The 20,727-nt window shown below is 42.7% G+C and overlaps 1 protein-coding gene across 1 annotated transcript; it reads right to left on the bottom strand.

The window, feature by feature from the left end:
• Positions 1-9,963: 9,963 nt before the first annotated feature.
• On the bottom strand, positions 9,964-12,891 carry LOC103652335 (uncharacterized). Its single transcript, XM_020544065.2, has 5 exons — positions 12,611-12,891; positions 12,057-12,527; positions 11,615-11,969; positions 10,436-11,012; positions 9,964-10,354 (listed from the first exon to the last, which is right to left on the bottom strand). Exons 3-5 carry the CDS (start codon positions 11,966-11,968, stop codon positions 10,317-10,319), a joined length of 969 nt encoding a protein of 322 aa, XP_020399654.1. The 5' UTR covers position 11,969; positions 12,057-12,527; positions 12,611-12,891; the 3' UTR covers positions 9,964-10,316.
• Between the last annotated feature and the right edge of the window lie 7,836 nt (positions 12,892-20,727).

Raw genomic sequence — 20,727 nt, 5'->3', positions numbered from 1 at the left:
TGTAATAGCAATGTAGCCGTGTCCTGCTTCAGATCCGACTAAAGCGCCTTCGGACCCTCAGCCGAAGGGGGACGACGAAATTAAAAAGATGGCCGAAGATATTATGGACGAAGTCGTCAATCGGCTCCTGAATGAGGCTGCAGAAGTCGTTTTGAGAGAGGATTAAACATTTTTGTAAAAAACTTCTGAAATGTAATATAGTGTAACATTTTGTAACCCCGAATGTAGTATATCTATTTTTGCTACTCAATTCTTTACGATGCATGAAACTTTACACACGTACCGTTTTTGAGTCTTTGGCGAAAAAACACCTTCCCTTCTTTTGATGCTTCGTGAAGAAGAATTACCATTTATCACAACAATATCCGAAGTATCCTGAAAGAGTGTTGAAGCTTCGTAGAAACATGCTTCAAGGCTATACTTCAGAAATCAATATGGTTGCTCCTTGTGACTTGGCATGATTTGCCCCTTTTTCAAAGCGTTTTCCCGAAGATTGATATCATATTTCTTTCTTATGCCACATGCAGTATGATGTATGATGCTTATGTTATGCAAAGATGATGTGATGATGTTATGCTATGTAAGGTGATATTCCGAAGGTACACGCATATCTGCGCGATAAAACACATAATCCTTTTGTGAATCAGCGTTGACTTTTCGCTATAAGCCTCCCTTAGGAGCTTCTTCGCCTTTTACTTCAGCGGAATCAGCGTTGACTTTTTGCTGTAAGCTCTGCATTCCCTTAGGAACGTCTTTGGAGCTTCTTCGCCTTTTACTTAGGCGGTATCAGCGTTGACTTTTCGCTGTATGCTCTGCATTCCTTTTGGAACGACTTTGGAGCAGAAAACTTACACTGCGCTCCCTTCGGAGCGGCTTTTTGTGACTTCGTCAAACTTACTCTGCGTTCGTTAGAACGACTTTTTGTTGCTTCGAAGAATTTTTGATAGTTCGAAGGTCCTTCTTATTATCACAAGTCTTTGAATTTCGATCAATTTAAGCCTGTGGAGAAAACAACATATTTTTTGTAGGAATTAACGAAACTAATTACACGAAACCTAAACAATGTCCTTTATTACAGAAAATAAAACTGAATGAAAAAGATTGCTATTAAGGTAGGATATTTGTCAATAGATGTGCTTTGACTCTGGCACAGTGCTATTGACTGTACGAGCTTCGGACTGCTCTCTGAAGTCCCTCTGGTGTGGAGTATACTGGCTCCCTTCTGGCTGCTGGCCTTGTTGCAACGGAGGTGGAGGCGGAGGCTGTTGCCAGGAAGCTTGAGGCTGACTCGCCGAAGCAACAGAAACTGCAGGATGATTACCCACATATTCTGGGATGTAGGGCGAATGATACGAAGCTGTATGCATGACCTGCTTCGGCTGAGCCTGTTGTACTGCTGCTTCAGCTATTTCCTTTTGCTTCTGAATAGTAACGTGGCACATCCTGGTAGTATGGCCTTTGTTCTCACCGCAGAATAAGCAAAAGATTCTTCTTGGTTGGTCGCCAAATCTTCCTCCGAAGCCCCTGGCGCCTCTGCCTCTTGGAGCTGGAGGTCGGAAAGAGCTTTGCTGTTGTCCAGAAGCCTGTGAGGAGCATTGTGGCCTTTGCTGTTGGCTTCCTCTGTCATCATTTTGTGTAGAATTGTGAATTGATCTCACATGCCTCGGGTAGAACCTCCCTCCGAAGCCCCTGGTCATTTCAGAAAACCTGAAAGCCTCCTCCCTTCTTTGGCGAAAATCATTGTCGGCCCGAATGTATTCATCCATTTTCTGGAGAAGCTTCTCCAAAGTTTGAGGAGGCTTCCTGGCGAAGTACTGAGCTGACGGACCTGGCCGAAGCCCCTTGATCATGGCCTCGATGACAATTTCATTGGGCACCGTTGGTGCCTATGCCCTTAAACGCAAGAACCTTCGGACATATGCCTGAAGGTATTCTTCGTGATCCTGAGTGCACTGGAACAGAGCCTGAGCAGTGACCGGCTTCGTCTGAAATCCTTGAAAGCTGGTTAACAACAAATCCTTCAGCTTCTGCCATGAAGTGATCGTTCCTGGTCGAAGGGAGGAATACCAGGTTTGAGCAACACTTCTGACAGCCATAACGAAAGATTTGGCCATAACTGAAGCATTGCCACCATACGAAGACACTGTTGCTTCGTAGCTCATCAAAAACTGCTTCGGATCTGAGTGGCCATCAAATACGGGGAGCTGAGGCGGCTTGTAGGACGGAGGCCAAGGTGTAGCCTGCAGCTCAGCGGACAGGGGAGAAGCATCATCAAAAACAAAATTCCCATGATGGAAATTGTCATACCAGTCATCTTCGTTGGGAAAGCCCCCCTGATGAAGGTCTTGATGCTGAGGCCTTCGGTGTTGCTCATCCTGAGCAAGATGACGAACTTCTTCAGAGGCTTCGTCTATCTGCCTCTGCAGTTCAGCTAGCCTGGCCATCTTCTCCTTCTTGCGTTGAACCTGCTGCTGAAGGATTTCCAGATTTTGAATCTCCTGATCTAGATCATCCTCCGGAGGTGTTGGACTGGTAGCCTTCCTCTTCTGGCTTCGTGCCTCTCTAAGAGAAAGGACGTCTTGATTGGGGTCCAGCGGCTGCAGCGTGCCAGCCCCTGGTGCTGAAGCCTTCTTCGGCGGCATGACGAAGGTGATGCTTGCCGAAGGTATTGAAAAGCTCAAGAAATGGAAGTGAGTTCACCGGAGGTGGGCGCCAATGTTGGGGACTTGTTCTCAAATGCTAAGAGTTAAGAACAAGGCAACATAGAAAATGTTAATCGTTAATATCCTTCGTCCTCCGAAGCATTATTTCCCTTAGGATATAATGACTTGCGGACGAAGGTGATGAAGGTCATACCTTCATAAATTCATCAAACAATGACGAAGGATGAAATATAAAGAATGTAAAAGAAAACATGAACAATCATTTATTATTATTGAGCATAAACAAAAATATTATTGAACTACAAGTGTACCTTCAATCGGAAGGGAATGACAGTACAAGCGTGACGCAAAAAGCGAATGCCAAGTCAGCGTGAACAGTACGGGGATTCTGTTCACCTATTTATAGACACGGGACACAGCCCTTACAAAATTACATTCATGCCCTTTACATTTGATAATAACTCTATAGTAGTCTATTGAGGTCTGAATAGCCTTTTCATCTTTAAGTCGGTTCCACTCTTTGCTGTCGCGCCGAAGCTTTCCTGCTCGCACCTTCGGCTCTGAGTCAACCTTCGTATTATTCCGGTCCACTGCAATGCCGACTTTAGTCCGAGGATACCTGTTTACACATTGTACTGCAGGAATACTGTTAAATCCTGTTTTTGAGGACCTTCGGACGCCGAAGATCCCCAACAAAAAGGATTTTTAATAAAAAATAATTGGTAGAACTTCAATAATTCATAGAAAATTCATACTAACTCCAAATTAATCCATTCCAGTTCCTAAAATTTTGTAATTTTGTTGTCTATCACTTAGAGCCTCTGTTTTATCATGACAACAGTAAGAAAATTAATCTCACACTTAATCTTATTTAAAACACATAAAACCTTTGAAAATCCATAACTTAAATTCTATAACTCCAAAAATTAGGATTTCTGTTCCTAGAATGTTATTTTAATGTGTAGATTATTACTGAGTATTTTATTTATATGTTTGGTGTAATGTTAATTTCTCTATATGCACTGTGCTTGTTTGTATTGTGACGAGTAGAAGAGCCCGTTGCTGAGGATCCTGGTGAGCAGCAGGTTGAAGTAGCTGAGCAGGAGCTCATTGAAGGCAAGTTGTGCCCTTGATTCACTTTTGTTACCCAATAATGTTCTTTATAATCATCTACCATGCATAGGTTAATTTTGATGGGACCCGATAGGTCACCCTAGATTGTTTATCTCATTACCTTGTTTACCCCTGAATCACTTGGGTAGTTTTGCTATTGCTTTACATGGTTTTGGGATAATCATTTATTATATCTATGTTCCAATTCTTTTGTTATTCTATTTATGTTCATGTCAAGATCATTAATGTTAATTGGAACATAGAGCTTAACTTGAGAAACACGTGCCACCACAAGGGTTTATGGACGCCCTTGGCTGATTAATTAGGAAAGCTAGTGGAAGACTACCTTACCCGAAAGGGGCAAGGGCAGTAGGGGAGTTGCATGCAAGGAGGTTCTCGGGTTGATTTAGCTGCGATGGCGGTCGGACGGGGGATTCTTGCAAGTGCTCTTCCCATAAACTGTAGCGGGTTTTCGGAAGCTAGTGGAACTTTGTAAAGGCCTCGTAGTGGATCCCTAGCCATTCACCTCGGTAGTGTCTAAGGGCCTAGCTAACCCTGGCGACATGGGATACATGACTTGTGGGTAAAGGGTACAACCTCTGCAGAGTGTAAAACTGGTATACTAGCTGACCTCACGGTCATGAGCAGCTCAGGACTCTCTGATGATTAAATTATGGAACCTAAACTCAATTTGTCATTTGCATTTGCATGGGTTTATTATTAATTTTGTTCTCTATTATTTTATTATGGTTTGGTATTTACTTACACTTAGTAATTGCTAATAAAATTTTGACCAACTACTTAAAAGCAATGCTCAGCTTTAACCATTCCCTTTGATAAGCCTTACACTCCATGAGCTCCCACCTTTGGTGAGTTCATGTCACATTATTCCCCACAACTTGTTGAGCGATGATCATGTGTGAGCTCACCCTTGCTGTCTCACCCCCCCACAGGAGAAGAGCAGGTGGTTCAAGAGGAGCCACAAGGCGAGGAGTATGATCTGATCTAGGTGGCGTTTCTCAGTTGACATTGGCGCCGACGATCCTTAGTTCGTTTTATCTTTATTATTTTATTTTGTAATAAGTCTTCCGCTATGTAATAAATACTCTGATGTTTTATGACATTTATCTCTATACACTCTGTTATTATATATGTTGTCTTCTTGGCGCATGTATGAGATACACCTGGCTTTGTTCCTTAAAGCCGGGTGTGACACCACGGTTGCCCCGCCTCCTCCTCCTGCGGCGAGGAAGGCGACGGGACAAACCCGGATGCTGTTCTTCCGCCATGGGGGGAAGACGTCGTCGAGTTCGCCGCCGCCGAGCGAGCTAACGGCCGTCGTTGTCGCTGTCGCGCTGCGGGGGAAGGAGTACCATGTCGTAGCTGCCGTCGAGGGACATGAACTCGAGACTCCCGAAACGGAGCAGCGTCCCGGGCTGAAGAGGTTGCTGGAGACTACCCATCTGGAGCTCAACGGGAAGTTGTTCGTCAACACACAGCAGGCCCCTACCTGGCGCGCCAACTGTCGGCGTTTCGACCCCGGGGGTCCCTGGACCGACGAGTAAAATTGTCGCTGCGTGTCCCAGCCCAGATGGGTTGGCGCGAGATGGAACACAAGGGGGGAAAACCGCGGCTCGTGTTATCCTGCGTCAGGGGGATGCGCTTGCAGTAGGGGTTACAAGCGTTCGCGAGGGAGAGAGAGAGAGTGAGTCGGTTCGTCAGCCCGTCCTCCCGCACGACCCTCCACATGGAGGCCCTGGACCTTCCTTTTATAGATGCAAGGAGAGGGCCCAGGTGTACAATGGGGGTGTAGCTATGTGCTAACGTGTCCGGCAGAGAGGTGCCAGAGCCCTGTGTACATGCCAACGTGGCTGTCGGAGAGGTGCTAGAGCCCTGTGTACGCGATGTCGTGGCCGTCGGAGAAGCGCTTGAGCCCTGTAGAAGCACAGCTGTCGGGGCTGCTGGGACCTTGCTGACGTCTCCTTGCTTCCGTAGGGGGCTGAGAACCACCGTCGTCATGGACGCACGCGGGGAGCCATCATTACTTGTTACCGGGGCGAGCCTGGATGGGACGCCGGTCTTGTTCCCCCGTAGCCTGAGCTAGCTAGGGGTAGGGTAATGATGTATCCCCCGCGGTGCGGTCGGTCCGAGCTCAAGGTCGGGCGAGCGGGGACTCCTCCCGAGGCCGAGGCCGGGGTCGGGTGAGGACGCGATTCCTTCTGAGGTCGAGGTTGAGGCCGAACCCTGGGGTTGGGCGAGGCGGAGACCATCTTCCGAGGCCGAGGTTGAGGCCGAGCCCTGGGGTTGGGCGAGGCGGAGACCTCCTCCTGACGCCGAGGCGGGGGCCGAGCCCTTGGGTCGGGCGAGGCGGAGCTTCCTGTTGCGCCTGAGGCTGAACTTAGCTGTCGTTAGCCTCACCCTGGCGGGTGGCACAGCAATCGGAGTGGAGCAGGCGGCGCTGTTTTCCTGTCAGGTCGGTCAGTGGAAGGGCGAAGTAACTGCGGTCACTTCGGCCCTGCCGACTGAGGAACGTGTGTCAGGATAAGGTGTCCAGCGATCCTCGCATTGAATGCGTCTGCGATACGGTCGGTTAGTGAGGCGATTTGGCCAAGGTTGCTTCACTACGAAGCCTGCCCGAGCTGGGCTTCAGGCGAGTCGAGGGTGCGCCCGTTGCTTGAGGAGGCCATCGGGCGAGGCGTGAATTCGTCTGGGGCTACTGTTCCTGCCCGAGCCTGGGCTCGGGCGAGGCGAGATCGCGTCTCTTGAGTGGACGAAGCCTTGACCTGAATCGTGCCCATCAGTCTCTGCAGCTTGCGCTGATGGTGGTTACCAGCCGCGTTTAGGAGTGTTGGGGGTACCCCTAATTATGATACCCGACACTAATGTTATTTACATTGGCGGTTGGTAGACAACGGTCAGTGAAAAATGCCGATTTCTAATGGCCCCTAGCACTGACGGCATTGAAAAACGGTAGTGCAAATAGCTCTAGGACCGTCACAATAAAGTTTCTGTGTACTAGTGCAATTTAGAATAGAGTATTGTACTGCATATAATTTTATGGATACTATTTTTTTGGCTCATACTAGTTACCCTTGTTTTAATTGGCTTCATCGTTTTAAGTAATTAAAATATTTGTTCACAGTAATACTTGCCACTTTTTATATAGTTCGGAAAGGCATGTTTCTCAGTATGCCTAATCAACACTAGTAATTCCCTCCACATTATGATTTGAGTTGGCTTGACAGGTAACCCAGCATTTTATCCACAACTAATTTATCTAAAAATATGCCTATGAAAGGTTATGTGTGTTTAGATTACAGTAGCTTGCTTTGACTGAACCTCCACATTACAGTAGCTTGCATGGCCGCAGCAACTACCAAGCACTTCGGACAGCAAAATAACCCTATATGTAGCTTCCATTACCTCTTGATGTGTCCCTCTAATTGAGTGTATATTTTCCATCACAAAATCAGTTTGTATCATTAATGATGTCATATCTGGAATAGGCACGCTTGCAATCGCTGAATGGCGTCTTTTATCATGTGTTTATGTATATGTTTTTATCGTCTTCCTTATGTCTTTTATGTGTCACGGGACAATTATATTAAATAAGAACTAGTTTGACAACTCTATTTTTTAAAGAATTTCTATTTTTAAAGAAAAAATTAGTTTATTTTTACTTGTAAAAAATGAAAATTTATTAAAAAAATAGAGTTGCCAAACTAGTTATAACAGATGCCAAACAACCATAACCTTGTGCACAACCTGATCCTAGTGGGCCCGCAAATATTTAAAAGATGAGGCGTCTTCATAAATAAGGCTTATATTTGCATCTTTCGCTGTGCGACAGCTGATGATTCAACTTTTAGGGGGTGTTTGGTTTCTAGGGACTAATTTTTAGTCCCTATATTTTATTTAATTTTAGTTCCAAAATTATCAAATATAGAAGCTAAAACTTTATTTTAATTTCTATATTTGGCATATTATAGACTAAAATGAAATAAAATGAAAGGACTAAACATTAGTACTTAGAAACCAAACACCTTCTCAGTATCTTGCTTGGAGAGGTCATCTATCTCCAGGAATTGTTTTGATAGCGAGTGACCGGTGAACCTAGCTAGTTTCGGTGCATAATATACGAAAGTTTATATTTGTGTTAAGAGATGCCACATGTAAAAAAGAAAAGAAAATCTTGAAACCAAACAACGAATTTTGATCTGTGTGACAAGTGGGGACCACAGTCGTAAATGTTTACGGATTATGATGTCATGTATGCACGTGTTGAGACGGTGTGGAACTGTGGATGCAGGTGAATGTTTCGACATGGATAGCCGGGTGGGCAGGGCAGCTGCATCCTCTCGAGACAATTACAGAGAAGCAGATACGATAGTTTGGTGACCTACCTCTCACGTACCTCAACCAGATGGTTAAACTGAACTTACATGCTAATAAAACTAGCCCCATATTTAAGACGGTACAACCTCCAGGATTTCGACTTTCAACATAATATCATCGAAGCTTTCAACTCGGGGCCCTGACAATGATGAACGATTACCGAAGTAAATTAATTTAGCTGCAGAATTCCAACAAAATCTGACATTTTCCATCTTAGGGCATGTTCGTTTCGATTCCAATCCTTATGAATTGAAGTGGATTGAGGGGGTGTTGAGTACCAAAATGGGTAGACGATCCGCGGTGATGACGCGGATGGTCCGCGCGTGCGTAGAATCAGTTAGGGTTCCTAATTTTTAGCGGAATTTGTTAGCAAAACCTATAAAATTCACTCGAAAACCGATTTGTAATGGGTCAAAACCTCCCAAGTTTTTATAGATGAAGGGTTAGAGCGGATTGAACCCCCACAATCGATTCAATCCATTATACTTATCATTTTTACTTTATGCATTAGGAGTAGCCCTAGTTTAGCTTTCATCTACCACATATCTTCACCTCTCTTCGGCTCTACGTCGACTAGAGGCGTGTGTCCTGCCGACTCCAAGACACACCTTAGGATCTATCCTCCCCGATGGGGTCCTTCTTGAGAGGCGAGATCTAGGTCTGTTGCGAAGAAAACCCTCTGCGCCATCACGGACCATCCGAGCCCCAGATGCGGACCGTCCGAACAAACGCAGAGAAGGAGCTGCTCCTGCGCCTAGGTCACGGACCGTCCGACCCAGGGCCACGAACCATCCTCGCCTCCGTAGAAAGCACTGCCAGGCGCCTCATCTCTCGGTGTTTGACGCCCAGATCGGCACCAACACACTTTTTGGTCGGGGACAAGGGTGTCTAGATCTACTAAAAATCGGCTCCCAGATGGCCGGTTCCAAGGATCACACCGACGTCTATGCCACTAACATCATCAAGTCGGCCCTAGAGGCGCTGTCGGTTGATGACCAGCAGCGCTTTGATGATCGCATGAGGCACGAGGAGGAAGAGATGTTGCGACAACTTGCCGAACGACGCAAGGAGGAGGAAGAAATGTCATGACAACTCGCCGAATGACGCAAGGTGGAGAAAGAGTACCTATCACATTTTATGGAGGATCGCCACCAAAAGATCATTTTTCAAGGGCAGATCGATATGGAATCTCTCCTACCTCCGCCTTAGGCTCCCATTGTAAGTAATCCAGATCCATCCTTTAGGCTTTCATGGAACAACGAGGGGAATTGTTAAAGGAATATGTAGATGAATCTATTAAAGGGTGGACGCGTTCGTATGAAAAATCTATTGCCCCGAGTTTTCCCTCGCTTGAACCTAATACGGAGCCACCCGCACTAAACACATCGACTGTAAATGGGTCACCTTGTACCCAGCTATTGTATGGTATGCTGATGAACATGTTCGTAGCGCCACTACAGCAGTCGTCACCTCTCTCACTATTATTTTGAATCAAATTTACATGTTTTGTGAATGGTGAGATTCAAACTCGCAACCTCTCTCACGCATACCCTCCGATACCACTACACTACTACATCAAGGTAGTGTTTGGTTCACCATGGGTAATGGTATCGCAATGGAAATTAAAAAACGGTGGATTCCAAATCAATGAATGCCATTACATGATTTGCTTGGTTAAATTTTGTAACACTTTTTGATTTCAATACGCTGTTTGTTTTGGAAACCAATGTAACGTAATGAAATTAAAAATGTGAGTTTTGTAACACTTTTTCATTCCAATACACGTTTTAATATAAGAAACCATTCAACATCATTCGTGAACATAAAAATTCAGTATTTACCATCAACATCATTCCCTTCATGAACATTAAACAACATTCAAAACTCATAAAAATTCAGTTTTTACCATATTGAAAGGTACCGACATTCAACAAACCACATTGAAAGCTACCCACAGATACAATACCATATTCAACACCATTCGTGAACATTCAACAACGTTCAACATCATAAAATTCAGTTTTTATCATCATTCACCGTCATTCAACAACAACATATGAAGAACACTAAAGGTAAACAGATTGAGACCAACTAAACCAACAGCAACTTCCAAAGCTCCATCATTCAACATCTAGACCAGCACCTTCACTTTGACCTCTCTCTCTCTCTCCTTGCTGCTTCATCTGGAATAAATGAAATAATTAGCGAATTAAACCAAGATCAAAACTAGCCATGTACATTTCTACAAACAAAATTCTAGTTACCACGTAGCATGTCGACAATGTATTCCCTCCTCAGTGGTTCTGGAAGTGCAAACAACATCCCCATTTGATCTGGCATCCTAACAAACACACCAGCTGCTTTGATAACTTCTGAGCCAGTAAATTCAAGTCTCCGGACCTCATTGATCGCCTTCTCTCTTAGCTTTTGTTGTGGATCCTCATCTCTTGCCTTCTCTTGATTGGATGCCTCACGATCCATAGCTTGCGCCATTTTTCCAATTGACATGGTGGCAACCTTGAGATCACCACTCACTTCATTGAACACATCAAGAAGCGGGTCACTTGATGAAGTCTTCTTTCCTTTCCACTCTTTCTTCCGCTTCTTGGAGCTAGATGATGTTGAGTCAACAGAACGCCTTGGTGTCTCTACAGATGTCATATCCTCTCCATCCTCTTCATCATTAGCATTTACACGAACTAACTCTTCTTCCAAGTTTTGAACAGCATCTGTCATGTCTTCCGCACCTTCACCTGTGGCCATGTCCTTGGAATATACCATTGAAAGTTCATCATAGTAAGGAAAGGACACTCCATACAACCCTTTCGCATCTGGATTATTCTGTAAAAAACAAAGACACATTATTTTGGGACAGATGAGTATCAAAAAGGAAATAAACATTCTCTCCATATCAGTGCTTGTATAGAAACATCATTTACACTTCTCTAGTTCTTGTATAAAAACTGTAGTCTTTCTTAGACCTGTTTTTTTCTTTCTAATCACATTTCTGCACATCAATGGTTCTAAAACTATAAATTCTTAATACTACGTGCTTCAATATCCAAACAAGGCCCCATTCTTCAGACTCCCTGTTGAATTCAATCCAACCAATGGGAAGGAACAATGCATCCAATTTCAGTGCAGACAATCTGTACTGATTCAGGAAAGCTTGGGGCAAGAAAAGCAGAAGAAACAGACTCAGCTGTGAATTTCAGTAAGATCATTCCATGTAGAAGATAGTAGATAGTAACCGTGTGACTGTCAAGGTGCCTAAAAATAAAAACTGATACAATCAAATGTTGGTGGGCATCTAATAAATAAAACAGAATCAACTGATAGAAAACTGGAAAATATTATTTGGAACTATATACTCCCTTCATCCATAATAGTAAAGTTTCCACAAGGGTAAACATAATTAACTGTGAAGCTATTCATGAAAGTACCTTGCAATGTGTCTCATATTGTTGTTTCTTGCACTGAATCATCTTCTTGGTCGGATCCCATGTGAACCCACTCTTGTTCAACATCTGCTCCAAAGCAGAATACTTTGTCTTGAAGTATCTTAACCTTGACTCGATATGAGGAGTTGCAGAAATTTTTGAATCAGGTAGCTTTTCAGCGAGGCGAGCTTCAAGTACTGAAGTGTAACCATTCTTGAAACTCCCATCACTCCTCCACCTCGGATCCAAAGAAACATCAACCAATGCTTTGATCAGTTCATCATCTTCAACAGGAATCCACTTCCTTTTGTTTTTCCCCCTACCACGAACAGCAATAGAGCCCTCCAAAATGTCCATTCTGCATACAAATGATGACAAGTCATAAACACATATATAGTAAAAAATAGTAATAGAGCCATGAAAAGTACTTAAGCATCAAAAGTACCATGAAATAATCAATGAGAAGCCCTATAAGCATTATACATCCCCTGCGCAAGAGTGTCACGAAAAGTACTCCACGCATTTGTTGTGGAGATACCCATAATGAATTCTGGTTCACCAACTTCTCCCTCAGGCATTTCAGAATCTACCACTGATTGTTCCTCACTTTCCATAGGGTCTCTAGACATTTTTTGCAAAATTAGATTGTGCAAAAGGGCACATGCCATTATTATACGACATTGAGTCTTTATAGGAAAATATGAAGGGGATCTAAGAATCGCCCATCGCCCTTTAAGCCTTCCAAAAGCCCTCTCTATAATATTTCTTGCTCGAGCATGACACATATTGAAATACTCCTCAGCACTATGTGGTGGATTCTGCGCTGTCCAACCACCCAAATGGTATCGTTGACCTCGATAAGGTGCTAGAAATCCATTGGCGTTTGTATAACCCGCATCAACAAGATAATAACAACCTATAAGGATATTTTCAAGTTAATATACACACTTAAAACACTATACCACCAAACCAAATGGAAGTTATTGAAATAAAACTCGCCTTGAGGGACACGCAATCCATTTGGCCTCGAGATAGCATCACGCAGCACACGACCATCATGCGCTGAACCCTCCCAACCAGGTAGCATATAGATGAATTGCATATCGGGTGCACAAACACCCAATACATTTGTCACAATGTCCGCTTTCCTTGACCTATATCTTCCTTTTAGATGTGTTGGCACAGTTACCTTGATAGCGGTTCCGTCTAATGCACCCAAACAATTCTACAGACATTTCATAAAAGAAATATCACTTCAATGTGTCTATTTAAAGTTGAAGAAAAACTAAAGAACCTTAAAGGTCTTATGTATTTACCTTAAAGTTTTTCCAAGTATTATCAATGCTATTCTCTGGAATTGGCTCAGGGGTCTTAAGAAGCAAATGTTGCAACTTTAGAACAGCTAGAAGGCATAAGTTGAACTGCCTACTAACCGTCTCGCCGCTTCGAAAGAAAAACCTTCCAATTGTTCGGTTCTTCAAATGATGAGCCAACGTATACAAAAAATGAGCCACTATCTCCTCTAGGGTCATATTGCGTGTGTCCTTTAGCCCACCAACATCTCTAAGCATCTCACACAAAATAAAGAAAGTTCTTCTATCCATACGAAGCTCACTAATACATTTTCTATCACTCTCACGAATGAGTTCATTTAAATTCTCCATCCTACGCTCTCTATTTCTTAACCTTCTTTCTATTCTCAGACATTTTCTTCTATATGCTAATCCCATGAGCAACCAGACATAATAGTACGTGACAAGGAGAGAACTCAAGATACCCCTAAATGCCATATTCCTTCGTCGAGTTCTTGAGGATAAATCTGGAGGTCAACAAATGAGTTTCATATAAATCTGGATATCATTGTGCACATCAAATAAATTAAACAGAGCATAGAGGACTCAGAAGAAAATGGCCACGGTAGTACCACCAGCATAGAGGACTCGGATGTTTATCAGAAACTCAACTGCATGAATCACTGAAGGAATATACAGACCGGTTTATGACACAGCTCTTTCATGTAAACAAATAATTTGGAAGCACTCTTTTTTTCATAAACAAATAATTTGGTCGTCTTTTATCTGTATGCAGGTAACACTAGAGGTGAAAGGAGAGACACAGCTGAATAACCTGGCTGAGAAGCTGGCAACAGCTGGTGTCCGGCACAAGGTAAGAATGCGCTACAGCCACTCTGTTTTCTTTTTCGTAGACAAGGCTTTTGTGGGAAACATATTAGCCTCTAATTAAGACACATGGGATTTTCGGAACCCTTGCGTCAGCGGCAATTATAGTTTCAAATTGTCCGGTAAATAGGGAAGACTTTGAGAAGAATGGCTTGAGCAGCCTCATCACAGTCAATGTGAGGGATATACAAGGTGAAGGGTTCCCGTCTGCTACATGTTGCAACAAGAATCAGTACTAGCCAAACTATAAACTGGAAATTTGTGTGAATGGGCACTCCCTGTTGGCATTATTGAACTGGATCTACACACAATTACATCAACGCAAATACCTCAAGAGATCTACTGCTCCAGACAATACCAGCACCAGGGTACTAAATGGGAATCAAATATCCACCAGCTCGGGCTCCGCCGGCTGGGTTCTTGCGCGGAGCACGGTGATCAGCCGCGTGCCTGTCCTGGGCGAGGCAGCCAAAGGAAGGAGGCAGCGGGCGGGATAGTGGAGGAGGCGGAGTACCGCGACTACCTCTGACTGGGCCACCGACGGCAGGACGGCTTCCTGACGGTGACTACCGCGACTACCTCCGACTACAGGGCCGACTACCGCGACTACAGGGCCGACTACCGCGTTGCTGCCGAGGGGAAGAGATCTGGAGACCACGTCGGCGCTAGATACTCGAGAACTGAAGAGAGGAAGAGGCGTTGGGGGATTACCTCGATGGCTAGATAATTAGAACGGCGAATCTGGAGACGACGTTGGCGCTAGCAGATCTCGTCGTCGGCGCTGGCAGGCGTCCCCGGCGCTGGCAGGCGTCGTCGGAACGTGTGGAGGAGGAGGGAGGCGTCGGGGAGGGAGGATCCATTGGGCTCACTGGCGGCACGGCGGGTGGCGGCGTCCACGATGCTTCATCGGTGAGGACTGAGGAGGGTGGATCGGGATGACTCGGCGTTGATTCCGGCTGGTGTGGGAGGGATTGAGGTTTCTATACGGAGGTATCCGATTCCAGTGAATGTGATTCCAATGGAACTCATAACAAACGCATGTAACAGTATCAGATACCTGAAGGAATCCGATACCGTTACATGCCGCCGAACCAAACACGTCGCAATTATATCTATATTACGTTTTCATTTCTCATGTACTATAACAAACCGAGAGTAATTTGATTATTTAAGGAACTAAATGAATTCATTTGAAAATGTGACCAACTATAAAGTTGCATAATTTTTTGAGATCTACAAGTTCTATTTTGATAGTTTCTACATCCAAGGCCGTTTACAAAATTTGAATTTCAAATTTGAAAACTTCACACGAACTTTTCAATGATAAGATGATTTCCAATCAAAAAGTTGTCAATAACAAAGTTTCATTACATTTCAAGATCTACAACTTTTATTTTGGTGGTTTTTCCATCCGAGGTAGTTTGAAAAATTCAAATTTTAAAATGCAAACATAGTTTTGCATGACAAGATTATTTTAAACCAAAACATTGTCAACTACAGAGTTTCATAACTCTTCAATACCTACAACTTTCATGTTGGTGGTTTTTTCTTTCGAGGTCGTTTTCAAAATTCAAATTTTAATTTTTTTAAATTCAGACGTAATTTTCGTTGACAATATGACTTCTAATGAAAACATTTCCAACTACAAAATTCTATAACTTCTCAAGATTTACAAAGTTTATTTTGGTTGTTTGATCATTTGTTCATGTCACGTGATGGTTCTAACAATATGCACAAATTCTAAACATCTCTCCCGTAGTTTCATAGACTACAGGAGAGATATAGGTTTTATGAACAAATTTATTTTTATTTTATCATATGAAGAAATGTTCAATATATAAATTGTACATCATGATGATTTATACAAATTTGTAGTTGAAATTTTTTTCATTTGAATCAATTGACTGCTTTAAAATGTGTTTTTTAAATTGTCTTTGCCTAGTGTTGAAAAGAAAACACTCGGCAAAGAGCTCTTTACCGGGTGTTATATTTTCACTCGGCGAAGAGCTCTTTGCCGAGTGTCAAAAATAAAACACTCGGCAAAAAACTCTTTGCCGAGTGTCCAAAATAAAACACTCGACAAAGAGTTTGTTCGCCGAGTGTTTTCTTTTACCGAGGGTTTTTTGTGTGGCACTCTGCAAAGAGCTTCTTTGCCGAGTGCCCGAAAAAAACACTCGGCAAAACATTTGGCACTTCGCAAAGAGCCGAATTCCGGTAGTGCTCATTCTCAACCAATTGTTCAACTACATTTTATATAGTGGTGAGAACTCTAACCGTCAAACAAATTCGAGTTTATAATAATTGGTACTTGTTGTGTTGTTTGAAATAGTTAATTCTTGAATAACTAGTGATACTTTAATAATTTTGTGATGTCGTTGATTTATCTGATACTTTCAGATAAATTATGTGATGTGGATGGATATATGTTAATGTATTTGATGTGAATGAATATGTGTGTGTGAATGTATGTGATGTGGACAAATGTACAATTCTTGTGAATGAATGTCTATGAGTATATACATTTGCACACACACACACACATATTATTGACAGATATAAACAGTTATATTATATCTGCTTAGGCTAATTTTAATTGTCTATGACCAACCAACAGAAATTAGTTAGGCTAATTTCCGTCAATTTCCTCAACAAACAGTTCTAAGGAAAATGGATCCTATGGACAATTATATTTGGATTTTGGTGTTTGATGAACAACATGACCATTTGGACTAATTTTGTTTGCTATTATACAAGTTATAGTTTAAATGGATGCAAGGTAGACTTGGACTACAACGAAGTCATTGTTTGAATGATTAGCACCACAAGCGAAACTACCTCTCCTTATCGTGTAATTTTTTCCGATGCCCCTTTTCTATTGGGTGGACCATAGGCGCACCCAATGGGTGTAGTCCTAGATCTTCAAGCTGACTTGAGTAGCAATCAACTTGAAGGTCCCAAAACTTCTTCTCAAATGAATCTCTCAAACCTCTTTTGTTTCGCAACATTTAGTGTTGTGTCCTGCCTACAGATATAATGTTTGGCTCAAAATTGTCTAAATGAAGGTTACCCGAGTGAATATTGCCCAACTGAAGACCTAAATGACCAAGAGTTGTCACTTTCTTCTCAGCCAATTGAAGATCATCTAGCTATGAACCAATCATCCATCTGACTGAAGAATACCTGACAGGGTATTGCCCAACATAAATTTGCCCGACTAAAGATCATGAGAATGAGATTCTAGTTATTTAACTCAACGAGATTTACTTTGTATAAATGCCTTTTTCTTTTATTCATAGGATTTTTTGTAAAGTCCTATGTACCCAATGGGTGCGCCCAATGGGTGTGTGTTGGTCAATTGCTTTTGGCTCATGAGGGAAACCAAGAACAAGGCAATCGAAAGTTGCCTAGAGGTGGCGTGAATAGGAGAAACCTGAAAATTATAAACTTTGAACATGCACTATTCTCGGGGTTAGTGTTAGAAATAATTTGGAGTGCGGAAGATAGTTCTCCTTGCTATGAGTTGCTCAATTAATGCGGATAACCTTGGGAGCAAACTCAAATCAATATGAGCAAGGGAACTTTTAGAGAGAGGAAGGAAAGGGAAACAAATCAAGTGGAGATCAACACAAATGAACATGGTGATTTGTTTTACCGAGGTTCGGTTCCAACGAACCTAGTCCCTATTGAGAAGGCCACAAAGGTCGGGTCTATTCCAAACCTTTCCCTCCCTTGATCGGTCACACAGACCGATCTAGTGCTTCTCCTTAATCACTTGGGTCACTAAGACCCCACAAGGATCACCAAATACTTAGGTGTCTCTTGCTAGCTTTACAAAGCACTTAGAAGAATTAGAATTAGAACGAGAAAGTAATCCAAGCAACAAGAGAAACAAAAGAAACACAAAACACCCTCTTTCAAGTCTCTATGCAATTGAGTTGATTTTGAGGCTTGGAGAGGATTTGATCTTTTGGATGTGTCTTGGAGTGAATGATTTTGCTCTTGTATTGAATGTGGAGTTCAAAAAACTTGGATCACTTGAATGGAGCTGGTTGGGGGTATTTATAGCCTCCAACCACTTCCTAGCCGTTGGTTGACTTTGCTATCGACGGGCAAACCAGACAGTCAGGTGGTGCACCGGACATGGCACTGTTCACAGTCCGATGGTGCACCGGACATGGCACTGTTCACTGTTCGGTGCGTGCCACGTCAGCAGATCGTTGGGGTTTGGAGCGGTTGACCGTTGAAGTCCTTTGTCCTCTTACGGTACAGAACAGTCCGGTGGCACACTGGACAGTCTGGTGCGTTCTGACTTCATAGCTCTGACTTCTGACTTGAGCACTGTTTACTTTACTGTACACCACAGTCGACCGTTGGGCGCAGTTGACCGTTGCTTCGTTGGCTCACCGAACATGTCCAGTGCACACCGGATAGTCCGGTGAATTATAGCGGAGCGACTCCCAGAAAAACCCGAGAGCGGCCAGTTCGTGGGTTGCTCGGCCTGGGCACTGGACAATTTCTGGTGCGCCACTGGCAGCACCAATGCATGTCTTTGCTCCAAACTTTGTAGAGTTCCCCAACTTATTTTCTTTGTTGGTTTGCGTTGAACTTATGCACCTGAGATAAATGACAACTAGGCAAACTAGTTAGTCCACGTGGTTTGTGATGGATGTCAAACACCAAAATTGATTATAGGAAATGATTAAGCCCATTTCACTTTCAATCTCCCCCTTTTTGGTGATTGATGCCAACACAAACCAAAGAAAATATATAAAGAGTAGAAATGTAACTAGTTTGCAATTTTGATAGATGTGCATAAGTTACTTTGAATTTAAACCAACTGAAAGAATTTCTAACTATATGATTGGTTTAACATTTTGGACCACATTTGCACCACTTTGCTTGTTTTTGCAAATCCTTCGGAAAAGACTTTTCTTATTCTTTTGCAAATAGCCAATGGTATAAGAATATGATTTCAAAAAGCATTTTCAAGATTTTGAAAATTCTCCCCTTGTTTCAAATGCTTTTCCTTTGGCTAAATAAAAGCTCCCCATGAAGAAGTTCTCCCCTTAGCTATCAAAAGGGTTTTTGCAATTGAAATAATTTCTTCCTTTTATGGAATAGTTTTTGAAAACAACAATTTTTGAAAAACGGTGGTGCAGTTGTTTTGCTTTGGGCCTATAAATTCTCCCCCTTTGTCATTAATCGCCAAAAATAAAGAATCTTGATAGGCCTATTAATTCTCCCCCTTTGGGCCAATTTTCTCCTCCTTTGGTGAAAAAAGAATATGAGCGAAAGTACATGAGTAAGGCAAAGGATAAATGATACCGACAGAGTTGGAGTGGAAGCCTTGACTTTACCGAATACTCCATTTCCCTTTCAATCTAAGACTAATCATAGAGATACTCATGAAGCATATTAGTCTTAGCTTTGGCACAAGAAGAATAAGAAATATGCATTTGTACCAAATGAAGGAGACATGATCAAAGGTATATAAATGAGTAGTGTGAGAAAGATTTCAATCAAAGTTCCGAGAATCAAGAATATTGAGCTCATTTCTAAGTTTGCTAAAAGTCTTTTCATCTAGGGGCTTGGTAAAGATATTGACTAATTGGTTGTGAGTGCTAACATAAGCAATTTCCATATCCCCCTTTTGTTGGTTATCTCTCAAAAAGTGATACCGGATGTCTATGTGCTTAGTGCGGCTGTGTTCAACGGGATTATCCGCCATGCGGATTGCACTCTCATTATCACATAGGAGAGGGACTTTGCTCAATTTGTAGCCATAGTCCCTAACGGTTTGCCTCTTCTAGAGCAATTGTGCACAACAGTGTCCTGCAGCAATATACTCAGCTTCGGCGGTGGATAGAGCTACTGAGTTTTGTTTCTTTGAAGCCCAAGACACTAGAGATCTTCCCAGAAACTGACAAGTCCTGGATGTGCTTTTCCTATCAATTTTACATCCGGCATAATCAACATCGCAATACCCAATTAGATCAAAGGTAGATCCCTTGGGATACCAAAGCCCAAACTTAGGAGTGTAAACTAAATATCTCATGATTCTTTTCACGGCCCTAAGGTGAACTTCCTTAGGATTTGCTTGGAACCTTGCACACATGCATACAAAAAGCATAATATCCGGTCGTGAAGCCCATAAATAGAGTAAAGATCCTATCATCGACCGGTATACCTTTTGATATACGGTTTTACCTCCCGTGTCGAGGTCGAGACGCCCATTTGTTCTCATGGGTGTTTTGATGGGTTTAGCATTCTTCATTCCAAACTTCTTAAGTATGTCTTGAATGTACTTAGTTTGGCAAATGAAAGTGCCCTCTTGGAGTATCTTGATTTGAAGTCCAAGGAAATATTTTAACTCCCCCATCATAGACATCTCGAATTTCTGTATCATAATCCTACTAAACTCTTCACAAGATGACTTGTTAATGGACCCAAATATAATATCATCAACATAAATTTGGCATATAAACAAGTCTTTAGCAATAGTTTTAGTGAAGAGAGTAGGGTCAGCTTTTCCAACTTTGAAACCATTAGTGATAAGAAAGTCTCTCCGGCATTCATACCATGCTCTTGGGGCTTGCTTGAGCCCATAAAGCGCCTTTGAGAGCTTATAAACATGCAAAGGGTTCTCACTATCTTCAAAGCCGGGAGGTTGCTCAACATATACCTCTTCCTTGATAGGGCCATTGAGGAAGGCACTCTGCACGTCCATTTGATATAACTTAAAGCCATGTTGAGTAGCATAGGCAAGTAATATACGAATTGACTCAAGCCTAGCTACGGGTGCGTAGGTTTCATTAAAATCCAAACCTTCGACTTGTGAATAACCCTTGGCTACAAATCGGGCTTTGTTCCTAGTCACCACACCATGCTCATTTTGTTTATTGCAGAATACCCACTTGGTACCTACAACATTTTGGT

This window comes from Zea mays, chromosome 9 (assembly GCF_902167145.1).
Source record: "Zea mays cultivar B73 chromosome 9, Zm-B73-REFERENCE-NAM-5.0, whole genome shotgun sequence".
Classification (NCBI taxonomy): domain Eukaryota; kingdom Viridiplantae; phylum Streptophyta; class Magnoliopsida; order Poales; family Poaceae; genus Zea; species Zea mays.
Note: the sequence above shows the minus strand (reverse complement) of the source record. Positions and strands in the feature narration are given on the sequence as shown.

Bases quoted from the DNA above. Each gene is read 5' to 3' on its own strand.
- LOC103652335 (XM_020544065.2), bottom strand. From the start codon at position 11,968: ATGGACATTTTGGAGGGCTCTATTGCTGTTCGTGGTAGGGGGAAAAAC. The intron at 11,013-11,614 runs GTACTTTCATGA...TGTTTTTTACAG, and splicing joins AATATGAGACACATTGCAAG to AATAATCCAGATGCGAAAGG. The intron at 10,355-10,435 runs GTAACTAGAATT...CATTTATTCCAG, and splicing joins CATTGTCGACATGCTACGTG to ATGAAGCAGCAAGGAGAGAG.